Source organism: Melospiza georgiana, chromosome 13, assembly GCF_028018845.1.
Source record: "Melospiza georgiana isolate bMelGeo1 chromosome 13, bMelGeo1.pri, whole genome shotgun sequence".
NCBI classification, from domain to species: domain Eukaryota; kingdom Metazoa; phylum Chordata; class Aves; order Passeriformes; family Passerellidae; genus Melospiza; species Melospiza georgiana.
This window is the reverse complement of record NC_080442.1, coordinates 3,218,211-3,231,806: the sequence shown is the minus strand read 5'-3', so window position 1 is coordinate 3,231,806 and position 13,596 is coordinate 3,218,211. Positions and strand designations below refer to the sequence as shown.

Sequence of the window (13,596 nt, the reverse complement as noted above, 5' to 3'; positions counted from 1 at the left end):
CCAGTTATTGTTTTCCTAATAGAGCCTCTCCTAATTTCACTTTAAAATCAACAATAAAGCCCATTTGCAGTAAGGCACAGGTACATGTTGAGGCAAATGGTTTTGCCACACTTGTACTGAGAGTTCATCACCCTGAAACAGGAATTATCCAGGTGTCTATTCCTAACACCCAATTCCAGCAGCTGGGGGAGACTGGATATGAAGGAGGATCCCAAGCACAGTAAATGTAATATTAAGGTCCTGCCTAGCCATAAAAACTTGCTTTCAGCTCCTCCCTGTTCTCCCCTGCACAGCACAGGTGACAACAAAACACCACAAAAGTGGTTTTGATGAAACCCAAGGGAACAATAAATTAGTTACATCCAAACCTGGTCCTTCCATATCAAAATGCACTAATGCAAAATTAATGACAAAAACACTGGAGTAGGGAAAACATTCAGCAATGGTGCAAAGAAAAATATTCCTTTGGTTACAGGAATCCAGAGTATTTTACACATCTTCACACTGATCTACAAGAAGAAAAAAAAAATCCTCCAAGAAGTGAGGCAGTGTGGAGGAGAACAGTCAGGAGAAGGATTTTTTTTCTGTTAAAAATCCCCTTTAATCAAGCAGTAAGAAGTGTTAAAGGATGTGTAACAAATGGAAACTGAAGCTCAAGTGAGAGCCTATGAACTGGTCCCTGACATAAAGACAAATGGCAAAACCAGGCAGGGGCTAAAGCTGGGGAGGGGAACAAGGAGAACATTCTGTGTGTGCAGTGAGGGAGAGGAAGGACTGCAGGACAGACAGTGGGACATGGGAAGGACCCAGAGAGCTGCCAGGATGGAGCAGACACAGCACCTCCCACAGCTTTTGTGTGATGTATTTGTGTCTGACTGGGCACTGAACCTGCCCTGGAAAGGTGGGAACCCCCAGAGGGACTCAGAATCCCTGAGCCTGGGGCTGAGGAGCTGCTCCAGGCACAGAAGCTGGGGGAGAGGGGGGACATGAAGAAGCAGCAATATTTAGGGAGGGAATCAGACACCCTGAGCACTTCCAGTGTAGCAGCTGGAGCCCTAAAGCAGGTGGGAAGGTGGAAAAGGGGATGGAGAGGAGATGGCACACAGTTCACATCCATCTTCCTGGTTGTATCTTCAAGAAGCAGAATGTCAGCCCATAAATGTGGCTGGTAGCAGTAACTATGCAGATATATAATGAGAGATATATAAAATATACTGCATTGAGGCTTCCAGGAAATATCTGACAGTGCTGTGCAGTGCTTTGTTAAAATAGCACCATAAAAAAAAACATGTGGAGCCTATTAACAAGATTAACAACAAATGAACTGAGAAGAATGAGAATTATCCACAAGGAATGCTTCCAGTGAGCTCTGCAAGGACCTGTGCTTGGCCAGTGCAGCTCAGTGTCCTGAATAACAGCAGAAAGGAGAAGGGAAAACTGCCCTGAGGCCAGCAAGGGACAGCAGATGAATGCACAGGGATCCTCATGGAACCCACATCCTCCTCCCTGATGAATTTAGGATGAAATTTAGGTACCCAGCCAAGGTGCTTCTGAGGATCCAGTTCCTAAACCCACAGATGAAGAGTTTAAACCTTTAAATGCATTCCAGGGAGCCCCAGCTCTTAGGCAGTGGGACCTGTTTTAAGGAGCAGTTCAAGAGAGCATTTGCTGGGATTGTTTTTAATTCAGCCTCTGAACCTCCTGTTATAATATACCCAGACAGAACATTTGAACTGTGGGTGACTTCAGGATGGGTTTATTCAATCAGAGACCTCAATCTTTGCTTTGGGATGAGGTCAGTGCAAGCACCTGAAGCCTGAGAACAACAGGCCCTGAGTTCTGACCAAGCTCTGTGCTCAAAAAAGGGTGGGGAAAAACAGAATGCTGTGCTGAGTTCAGAGGGAAACATTAAAGCAGACAAAGAGAGAAAAGGACAGAACCATTCAGGGCAGAGCATCAATCCCCTCTGGTTTGGCTCCCAGCCTGAGTAACTTGCTGGTTCTTCCCTGTAGTCCCAGCCTGGCAGTTCAGGGCTGCTCCTCAGCTCCTCTCCTGCACTTCTCTGCCTTCCCCTTTCCCACATTCCAGCTCCTGCCATGATTTCAGCTCTCTCAGTGTCCTTACAGGAATTCTCAAACAAAACTCCTGGCTTTGATGATATATAAATAATAGGATGTGATAAAAATTAATCTTGACTAGAAGATGTTACTTTAGGGTGTAACACGGGCTGAAAAGGGGTTGGAACAGGGAGAAGCAGAAAACAGCAACTTTCACCTAAATTCCTGTAACCCTCCCCAGTTCCCTGCAGCTGAGCAGGACAATGACACTGCAGCATCTGCTCCCCAGAGAGCCCCAGCCCAGCCCCACCTCCAGGACACAGGGGTGGGGATCCATTCACCCCCTGCACCAGCATCACCTGGTGCAGAGCAAAAGCACATTTAATAAATGACTCCAAGTGCCAAGCTGAGGAGCCAAGTGAGGAGCAGCTCCCTCAGAGCCCCTTTAGGATCTCTTTAATTGCATGTCTAAGCTGTTTGCCAATGGCCTTTTTAACTCATCCCTCCAGACTAATTCTCCCCCTTTTATGGGGCTTGTAGGTTATTTGGAAGAAAGCAAGCAGTGCCCTGGGACATCCACCTTCTAATTCGATGTGGGAAGCTCAAAGCTCCCATTTTTCAAGCAAACATTTTAAAACCTTAAGGCTTTTAGGAGCCAGTGCTGGGCTCCTCAGGAGAGTCTGGGCTCCAAATGAGCTGACAGGCAGAATCTCTCCTGCACAGAGCTTTCCAGGGCTTCCCTGCCTTTATTATGGAATGAATCCTCACAAGCAGCACTTGTGCTAACCAGAATCCCTTTGATCTTCCACCCCCTCATACGTGGGCAGGGCTGGATGGGGCAGCACTGGCTCCAGAGCAATCCCCCAGCAGGATTCAGAGCTGGCACAACCCCCATGGCCCTTCTGGGACATCTCTACAGAGATCCCTTCACATTCCTGCCACCCACAGCCTTCCAGCTCTCCCTGTCAGCACAGCAGGAACCACCCCAGTCAGAGCAGCAGGATCCTGCTCCACTCAGAAAATGTCACAGCACATGGACAGCAAACAGAACAGTGAGGGATGGAGAGAGGAGAAATGTGGCTGTTCATTTACCTTGGTCATTGGGCATTTTATCTGAGGACTCAGCTTAGTGGGGCAAGCACAGGGAGGAAAAAACAAGAGACACATCACAAGGATTGAAGGAGTGAGACAGAATTCCAAGTTTCCCACAGCACAGGGTACAGCTCTTGAAACTCACGTGGAGAAGTGTCCAAGGCCAGCCTGGACAGGACTTGGAGCAGCCTGGGCTGGTGGAGGTGTCCCTGCCCATGGATGGGCTGTAGGGTCCCTCCAAATGATAGGATTCTATCATAATTCTATTTTTCCCAAGCTCTCTTCCATTTTACTCTTCACTATCTTTGCCCATCACCATCAGTTCCTGCTTCATCCCAGGAGTTCCCACTGCACTGTCCCACTGCCAGAGAAGTGACACACAGGACCTGGACTGTCACTGCAGCCACCCTGAGTCTGTGACAGCAGAACAGCCCAAAGGCCCCAGGCTCTGGGAACAGCCAGTGAACCCCAGAGCTGAGCTCCAGCCACAGGGATGCAGCATCCCATGAACTCTCCCACCTTGGTCAATCCCCAAGCCCTCAGCCCTGGGAACATGAACTACTGACCATAGAGCCATCCCTCCCAAAGGGAAAAACTGACTCCCCATGGACTTGGTGTCACAACTTCCTCTGGTTTCTCCTGGATTGGTACCCCTGGTGGCCACTCCCCTACCCTGGAGGCCAGGCCCCTCTGCCCCCCACCTCCTCCCCCATGCCTGCTCCATGTGGTTTCCCTCTTTCCCTGGGTTTGTCCTTCAGCGACAGTGTTACTCTGCTGGAATAAAACCTTGCAGAAGAGCCTTTCTTGCCTTTATCACTGAGCCAGCTACAGCGTGTGTGGAGTGGAGGTTTGACTGCACTGCCTGAATGTTAACTCAGCCCTGCCTTTTAACAGGAGAGGCTTGCTGGGGACAAGGGACAGGCAGCAGCACCCACCACTGTAACACCCACTGAGGACAGGGGACAGGCAGCAGCACCCACCACTGTGACACCCACTGGGGACAGGGGACAGGCAGCAGCACCCACCACTGTGACACCCACTGGGGACAGGGGACAGGCAGCAGCACCCACCACTGTAACACCACATTTTAAACTGGCGCCCAACGTGGGGCAGAACCCAGGGATTGACACTCTCCTTCTCTAGGCCTGCCTTCCAGGGACTCACTCCATGCAAGCCCAAGCAGCCCTGCAGAGCCCAGAGCTGCCTGTCCCAGGAGCCCAGCCCTGCCCCTCCCCTTGGGGGTACCTTTGGGGGTGCGGAACTGCACGGCCTCGGACATGGGCCCCATGCCCTTGGAGTTGCGGGCCTGGATCTTGAAGAAGTAGGGGGTGTCCAGGGTGAGCTCCTGGATCTGGTGGGTGAGCCTGTTGCCCACCACGGGCTCGATGACCCAGTCGTGGATCTCGGCGTTGACGTCCGTGCTGTAGTAGATGATGTAGCCTGGGCAGGAGGGGACAGTGCCACCCGTCAGGTGTGTGCCAGGGGAGCCACCAGCGGCTTCCCCAGTGTGCTCTGACTCTGGCACAAACACTAAAACCATCTTCAAATATCAGCCAGCCCTCCCAGCTTCCCTCTGAACTGCTCAAAGGAGATGGTAAGAGAAAAAAGCCATTTAAAATATTTCTCATCACCATTCCCTGAATGTGGACAAATTGCTATTTCCATCTCTTTACCTATTTATAGACCAATAAAGTAAAGTAAAGCTGCCATTATCAAAACATCCTCAGAGGATTAATGCTACCATGATATTTTTTGAAAAATCCCTTTGACAGGATTTTTTCTCCTGGGAGGATGAGGAGCCTCAGCTTTTCCATGTTTTATTCCTCTGAAATGTAGTCTAGAAATGGTTTGTCCAAACATGTGAATTGTTTTTAATTAATAACCAATCACCTTCAGCTGTGTTGGACTCTCTGAGTCTGCCACAAGTTTTCATTATCATTCTTGTCTAACCTTCTGTCTCTTTTCTCTTTTTCTAGTATAGTTTTAATAGATCATTTCTTTTTTCTATATTATATTTATCATAATATAATAAATCAACCTTCTAAAAAACTTAAAATCAAATTCTCATCTCTCACCTTGTCCTAAAACCTCACAACACCACAAATTAATGTTATTTAAATTACATTAAAATAACAAAACATTCTCATGCACAGCAAAACAATTTGGTTTTGTAATTGTTTCATTATTTTTCAGTGTATTAACAAAGGCAACAAGAATCTGAAGAGAACTGAGGCTGCCCTGCACACCCCAGAATAAAAGGTATGGGAAGGATTTATGTTCTGTTATAAAAATACAGTGAAGTCAACAATCATTATGCAGTAAAAACTTTATAACTATTTTATACAAGAAACACAGATCAGCATAAAATAAATACTTGAACCTCTATATATTTATATGCACACAGAAATAAATACTTGAATCTGTATTTAATATATATTGTATAGAACACAATATACATGATATATTTTCATATATTATTTATATATTTGTGTCACTATTTATATCTATATCTAGCTTCAAGTATTTATTTTCTATGTAACGTGTGGAATACAAAATTTTGTATTACTATATATGTTTTATCTATATGTGTTGTTTATCTATATATCTCTACATCTGTAAGATATCTAAATGTGGGAGATGTTTTTGTAGATTTGTAGAGAATATATGCATAAAATATGTATTATATAACATATATTAATATATAAATATATATAAATAAATACATTTATAGATAGATGCTAAAAGCATTATAAGAGTCTAGAGGCACAAGTACTGAATTAATTTCAGAGTGCCCTAATTAGTCAGCAGCTCTAATGATGCCCAAGCATGTGGGACCCAGAGTGGCCCAGCTCAGCATTCCATGGACAGGGGCCCATGGAATGACATCACCACTCAGAATTCTGGCATCACTGACAGCACAGAGTGAGTTAATGAGGAATTAATTAGTGCCTCAGCTGATGGGGATGTTCCCAGCAGAGGGCACTCAGGCCCCACATCCCAAAAACTGTGTTGGCACTAGAAAAGGGGAGCTGGAGATGGAGAAGGGGAGAAGGAAATTTGGGAAAGGGGAGCTGGAGATGGAAAAGGGGAGCTGGAGATGGGCTCTGGGAAAGGGGAGCTGGAGATGGGGTTTGGGAAAGAGGAGCTGGAGATGGGCTCTGGGAAAGGGGAGCTGGAGATGGGGTTTGGGAAAGAGGAGCTGGGATTGGGGGAAGGGGAGCTGGAGATAGGAAAGGGAGCTGGAGATGGAAAAAGGGAGCTGGAGATGAGGTTTGGGAAAGGGAGCTGGAGATGGAAAAGGGGAGCTGGAGATGGAAAGGGGAGCTGGAGATGGGCTCTGGGAAAGGGGACCAGGCACCTGCTGCACTCTGGCTTAGCCCTGAATCACCATTTTAGTTCATTTTTAAGCTGTTAACTGCTGCTTGTGCAAAAGCTGATAAATGCTGAGCAGTTCTGTTCCAAGGGTTTCCTTCACTGCCAGGGGATTTGGGAGCTGGACAATGGGGTAATTTGGCCAGCCCTGTGCAGGTAAATGCTGCTCTCTGTAGTTCTCTCCCCTCCCCTGGGTGTGCCCCAGTGTGAGACATTTGTGCCCCTCACTGGCAGCCAAATCCTTCCACCAAAGGCTCCTGTGTCTCCAGCCAATCCTCCTTTCCCATGGAGAGGAAACATTTTGCTGCCTTTTCAGTGATTTCATCAGTTTTAGTCTCCTGGGCAGAGCCTGGGCTCCAGTCCTGCCCACTCAGGTGTCCCAGGTTTCATTCTGCACCATGCTTAATCCTGAGCTCAGATCCAAAACCACACACTGCCATTCAAATCTGATTTCAGCTTTAAACAAATTAAAATTGAAGTGATTATTTCAGAAAGCCCTTCCAAATGGGAATCTGAACAGAAATTATAGAAGGGAATCAGTAATTATTACTGTCTGGAAAGTGATTTATCCTGTGTGGCAGTGATGCAGTTAAAAGCAAATAACAGTTTACTCCTAATGGCTCTGTCAGGGGAACAGGAAACTGCTCTGAAGTCTGTTCTGTGGCACAAAAATGCCACAAAGATGACAAAGAGCACTGGGATGGCCTCTCCTGAACAAACCTCTGATGGAGCAGAGGGGACATTGCTGGAGGCTGCTATTAGAACAGCACAAGGGTTATGGAGATATTTAACTTCCAGCTGCATTTCCTACTGCAGTTAGCTCAGATGTGAATGCATCTGGGTGAGAACAGCAGCAAGCAGTGGCTGTGAGCTCCTGAGGCTGGCAGAGCAGCTGGCAGCCCCAGGGCCCTGGTGCCCACCTGTGATTTTGCCGTTGGCCTCGGAGGGCGGCTGCCAGTTGACGATGATGGTGCGGGGCTTGCCCTCCTTGCTCACCACAGTCACGTCCTTGGGGGGAGAGGTGGGCACTGAAACAGAGCCAGAGTGTCAGCAAGGGCTGCCCTGTCACACCAGGGAGCAGCCAGCTCAGGGCCTGGATCCCCATCTGATTATATTTGGGTTGTTTTGTATATTTGGGCTATTCTCTTTACTGTTATAAATCCCCCCCTCACTGGCCAGTGCCATCCAGGGGCAGTGCCTCCCTCCCATATGGAGTTCCCCCTTTCCAGAGCACTTCTGGCACCAGATGTGATCCATGACCGAGCATCCTCAAAAATCTGCAGAACTGACTTCTCACCAATCATCCCAAAAATCCTCCAAACTTTGTGAAAGATATATTCCATATAGATATGTCCATATTCTGAAACATCTCCCTGTTTCCAGTTTATGATGGACTCAGACCCAGCAGGGCCCATTTGCCACTTAAATCCCAATGAGCAAAGTAAATCCAGCAGCAACTCAGAATTCTACCAGCCCGGAATGGTTTGGGAATGGATCTCAAAGCCCATCCAGTGCCACCCCTGCCATGGCAGGGACACCTGCCACTGTCCCAGGCTGCTCCATGCCCTGTCCAGCCTGGCCTGGGGCACTGCCAGGGATGGAACAGCCCCAGCTGCTCTGGGAACAACCTCTGGGCAAACCTGCAATGGCTCATTGAGCTCCTGAGCAATTATTTGTTGTTTGGGAGGCATCTGCACCTCAGTGTGTCTCAAATGCAGAAGGATTTGCTGAACACAACCTTTTTCCTTGGGTTGCCAGAGAGCAGCATTGAGGGAAAGAAAGGAGGGGTGAGTTTTCCTTCTCCCATCAGCCCCTCCTGCCAAGAATTCAGGAAACAGCACAAATGGCTCCAGCTGAAAGCTGAAATCCTTGCTGTGAGCTCCAGAGGGCACTGACCATCCCTGCAGTGCCACATCCTGAAATCCAGGAGGCTCCTGAGGGGGCAACCCAGAGTAAATCCACCTTGGGTGTTTAATACAGCCACAGTAGCACTGAAATTTCTGCTTTTCCAGAGGTTTATGGAGGTGAGCTATTAGAAATCCATCCATAAATCCTCTGGGATGGCCACCAATTATCCCTGTGATGAAGAGCTGGAAACCAGGGACAGCCAAAGCCCAGGAATTATTGTAACTATTGCCCCAAATATGTAAAAAAAGGATTCAGAGGAAACAAAAATAGAAAATCGGGAGTAGCCCATAGGAGATCAGGAATACAGACAACAGAGCCCAGAATTCCCAATTTTCCTGTCAGGAGCAAGTCCTGTACAACTTCTCAGGAGTACCCCAAAATAATGAGCCACTCACTCAGGAATTTGGCCAGTATTATAAATCACAAGATCTGTTATGAGAAAATATATTTAGCCTTTTTTTTTTGTAATTTCTGTTTCAAATTTTCTCCTTAGTTCTCCACCTTTTGGGTCATATTTGCAAATATCCCTTCCAAGCACTTCAACCTGAGCCTTCCTGTTAAAATGCACTGAGCCCTCCTGCACTGTGCCCTTGCTCAGGGACTTTGTGTCAAATTCTCATTTAAAACCCTTTATTTGTGCAGCTTTTACAGTCCCTGCACTCAGAGCAGAGTTATGGCTGAGGATTGAACGTGTGTCAGCAGAAACACCAAATGCAGTGTTTAATGTGGGCTGGGAAAGGAGCCCCAGCCCAGAGCTGGCCCCACACCATGGAATTCCCACCCAAAACCACCACAATGGTTTCAAAAGCAACTGAAGCTCACTGGGACTTCAGAGAGTTCAGATTTTATCCTGGGTTTGCTTTTTCTGAAGCAGAAATGAAAGAATTTCTGCTATAGACTATCTGGAAAATCTCACTAATTGTTTGCATGATTGATTTCTTGGCTGTATTTTAATTTAGAAGGAGAACTCTGGGTTTCTTGTCCTCCACAGTCCATCTAAAGAGAGCCCTTCCCATAACAGGCAGTAAATTTAATTGCCCAAAGTTCATTTAACACTGCAGGGTAAGAAGAGCTAATGAGGGGCAGGTCAGGGAGAGGGCCTGGCCCTCACAGTCCCTGGGCCTGAGTTGTTCCTGGCAGCCTCAAACCCTGCTCTGTTCTGCACTGAACAGGAATTCAGAGCTCATTTGGATGTCTTAATGCCCACTGTGATTTTTCTGTCTTCATTTGCTCATGCACCTTCTCACTCTGTAACAATTATCATCACATTTACAGCACATTTTAATTATTATTTGCTGAAGTGTTTTCTTTGTATTTGCTGTTAAGGTGCTTTTTGTGAGACTTTCTTCTCTCCTGCCCATAAAGTGTGGTACATTATTCATGACTTCTCTGTAATTTGATGTAAATTCTCCTGCAATCATCCCTTGCAATTTTCAAGTATGTTGTTGTTTTTTTAATCAGAATTTCTGCCTGAACTATTCAGAACCCCCCAGCAAGTGTTAATCAGCAGAACCATTTCAGGTGGAGGTTTCTTTGGGAATATCCAGCAGTACCTAATTCAAAGGTTGTCCCATGTGCTGTCATGCTCCAGGTGCTGGATCTCCTGCCCTTGGTCACCATCACTGAGAACTCGTAGAGGGTGTTTGGCTTCAGCCCCGTCACCAGATAGCTCAGGGTGGTGGCATTTGCAGTCTGCAAGGGAAAGCAGGGTCAGCACTTCCCAAAGCACAGCCCTGACACAGCCCCAGCCCCTCTCCCAGCATTTCCATAACCACAGTAATTAATTAGGGCTGCTTCTTCTCTGGCGTGCAAATTCATTAATCAAATATCAACGTTTATCCTCCACTAGAAATGCTGCAATCAGCAGGAGCACTTAGCAGCAGTCAATTAGAAATGAAAAAAACACAATCCAAGGGCCAGGGCCCACTTGTTCTGCAGTGGTTAAACCCCTGTTTACCTTGGGGTTGGTTTACAGCATTTCATTAACTCTTCTGGCTGGGGAAAACAAAAAGCACAGCAAGGAACAGTCCTGGTTCAGAACCTGGAGCTGCCTCCCAGATCCCTGCTGGAATTTCCAGAACAACCTTAAATGTAATAAACAACCAACTAAAGACACACTTGTGAGACTTAAAGAGAATGAAGCTTTGCTAAAATGTAGATTCTTTTCAGAAAAAAATGGTGATTTAGGATCACACAAGGAAACTCCACGTGGGTCATAGTGGAATTTGTAATTCAGCATTTCTAAAGATCTGGTATTTGTTATCAATGGCTTCAGCACCAACAGAATGTGCTGGAGGCCCATGGAAAGCTGTATTTACAGGTAAGTATATTCCCCACCTTGACCTGTGGTGTTAACACAGAATTAAGGAGTTGTTGCAGGATCTGACAGGGCCATACAACAACTGCAGCAGCCACTGCCTCCAGAAACCCCTGAGTGCAGCTGATTTATTGCCAAGGTAAAGGCACCTTTCCTGAAGGCTCCAGCAGTGACAAAGAAACCCTGAGATCTCCAATCTCTTCATTGCTTTTTTCTTCCAAGGGATGGAAGTTCAGGAAATGCTGATCCAAGGGATGGCAGGAATTTGCTGTCTTGGCCAGACAACAAAGACTCATAACATGAATTAAAATTCACCCCTCCATTGGCTTTCAGCCTCTCCTTGGTGAGGCTCAGTGCAGTTTGGAGTGGGTGGGACTGTGCCTGAGGGGCTGGGGCACAGCTGGGAGGGCACAGCTGGAAGGAAGGGGCACAGCTGGGAGGAAGGGGCACAGCTCCCTGGGGAATGCAGTCCTCGTGGAGGGATGGAGTGACAAGTCCAAGGCAGGAATCTTTTCCTCCCATCTGGCATTCCCAGCTGCCTTACCCCAAAAAGCTCTTCCTCTCCAGGATGCTGCAATTCCCAGCAGTATTGAAGCACTCCAATATTTGGATTATTTTATGAGGCAGCTAGGCTCCTTTTACAGGTGAAAAGTTCAGGTTTCCATCTCTGGCTTTGAATCTGGGGATCTTTTAGTTTCCCTGTGCATCCCACTGAGTGTAAATGACACACCTGAGCCCTCCTGGAGTATCAGACCCCACAATTTAACAGCACTTCATTATTTTAACATCCCAGCCTATCCCACAATACCAAACCCTGCTCACCTGCTAGAAATAAACTCCATAAATATTACTTTGAACAATTTGTTTCTCTTTTATGCAGTCCTAAAAGATTCAATGTTTAATATTTTCATTGATGGATCCCAGGTAACTGCAGGACAACCCCACACACCAACAAGGGGGCTTTGGAAAACTGCTCCAATGTTACACTTTTATAAGTTGTGAATTTTACTGTGCTTCACTAATAAGGTAAAAAAATGGAGCTTCATTTCTCTCTTTATAAGGTCTTTTAAGGATAAACTGTCTAATTAAGAAATGATACTTAAATTAATTTTACTAACTACTTGTGTCTTGCAATGTGGACTTTTTAATCTAATTACACAATACTATTAAATTCATGAAGAAGAAGGTTAAAAAGTAGCTTCTAAAATTTTCATCTTGCTTTATATATATAACTATATATATATACTATATATATAGTAACTATAACTATTCTAAAACTTTCAACTCTAAGTTTTCTGCTATGTGATACTACACACTTCTATTTAAACTATACACTCACAATTCTGTTATTCAATTTTGGAAGTTTTTTTATGGCTTCAGGTTAAATGTAGTGTTCTTTTGGGGGTCAGTGTCTGACAGCATAGAAAGTCTAAAATTCTGAGCAACCAGAGTTCTAATAACCATGTTAGTGCAGAGACAGCTCAAACCCAGGAGTGTTCCTGGGTTTCCAGGCTCAGACTGGCACAACCCTGCCCTGAGCACTGAAATCCTTGTTTTCCTCAGTTTCCTGCACAAACAAAGCTCCTCAGGAGGAAGCACTGGTGTGGGGAGCACACAGCTCCTTCCCCAGCAGTTTGGGACAGGGCAGGAACAGAACATCTCAGTGAACAGCCCCAACACCCAGCTCAGGGATGAGGGAGGATGAAACCCCTCTGAGCTGAGCAGAGGCAGCTCTGGATGCTGCAGAGGTGGCTCAGGAGCTCTGTCCCCAAGAATGGGGACCCCAAAGGCTCGGGGTGCAGAGCAGGAGCTGCACAGGGGCCAGGACAAGCACTGCACTCTCTGCACTCAGGGTCTCAGCCTGACTGACCCTGCACTCCCTGCAGGGGCTCTGCCCTCCCAGAAAACATCCAGCAGGGCAGGAGAGCATTTCCAACAGGAACAAGGGGAGGAAAGCAGGATGTGGGCTCTCCAGACACCACAGGTTACACATGACTGCAGCAAATTGCTCAAACTTCTCTCCTTCAGGCAAATCCTTTCAACATTTCTGAGTAATTTTAAATTATGTTCCATCATTCTGTGTTGGTTTTGGTCACAGTAAAACTTGCTGCCCACTGACCACCAGCACTGGAACAACAGGACTATTCCTGTTTTATTTAAATTTACTGTTTTATTCCATCTTCTATTTTGTTTCATTCTTTTAAGCAATTAGCTAATGAAACTGCAGCTTTATTTAAACCACTCCTGAGACACCCTCTGCACATGACTCAGGAATGTGGCCCAGAAGCCTTTAGAGGAGGAATACACACATATTTACATCTTTTCATTTCAATAAAGAAAAGATCTGGATTATAACAAGCTGGCTCTGCAGGAGCATAAAGGGAGCTCCACTGGCTGGGTATTTCAACAACCAGTTCCTCTGAGTCTCATTACAAATGTGAAATTTGCAGTCAGCAGCTCTGAGCCCTGCAGGTAACTCTGAAAATTAACAAAAAAAAATCCAACCAACCACCAAACCAAACCCCAGATCCAGTCTCCAAATCAAAACACATGAAAACGGAGGAAGGCAAGGATATAATAAAATTTTTGTTGTGTATTTTGAAGCCAGTCAGTTCCCAAAGGAAAAGTTCCCTATTAGCTTTGTAGGAATTGAAAAGGCTCTAAAAGGGAACTCCAAACCAGGGGGGTAAATCTGTCTTCCCTGCATGGCTCAGTGAGGGGACCCAGTCACACAGCCCTGGCAACTTCAGTGACTCTCCAGAGGGGAGCCCACACATCCCAGGGACTGGGGCAGGGGGAAGCTTCAGACTATCACTGTGCACAGAGCAGAACAACTCTGGAAATTCCTGT

The 13,596-nt window shown here is 46.4% G+C and overlaps 1 protein-coding gene across 10 annotated transcripts in view; it reads right to left on the bottom strand.

Annotated features, from left to right (window-relative positions):
• NEO1 (neogenin 1) overlaps positions 1–13,596 on the bottom strand; it is a 178,724-nt gene that overhangs the window by 11,057 nt on the left and 154,071 nt on the right. For 8 of the 10 annotated variants that reach the window (XM_058033043.1, XM_058033051.1, XM_058033053.1 and 5 more), the window contains exons 18-21: positions 9,983–10,121; positions 7,442–7,549; positions 4,395–4,589; positions 3,150–3,182 (exon numbers count right to left, since the gene is read on the bottom strand). In XM_058033043.1, the coding sequence (XP_057889026.1) occupies positions 3,150–3,182; positions 4,395–4,589; positions 7,442–7,549; positions 9,983–10,121 (475 nt within the window). The remainder of the gene's footprint in view (positions 1–3,149; positions 3,183–4,394; positions 4,590–7,441; positions 7,550–9,982; positions 10,122–13,596) is intronic. The other 2 variants (XM_058033044.1, XM_058033049.1) reach the window with 1 other exon arrangement.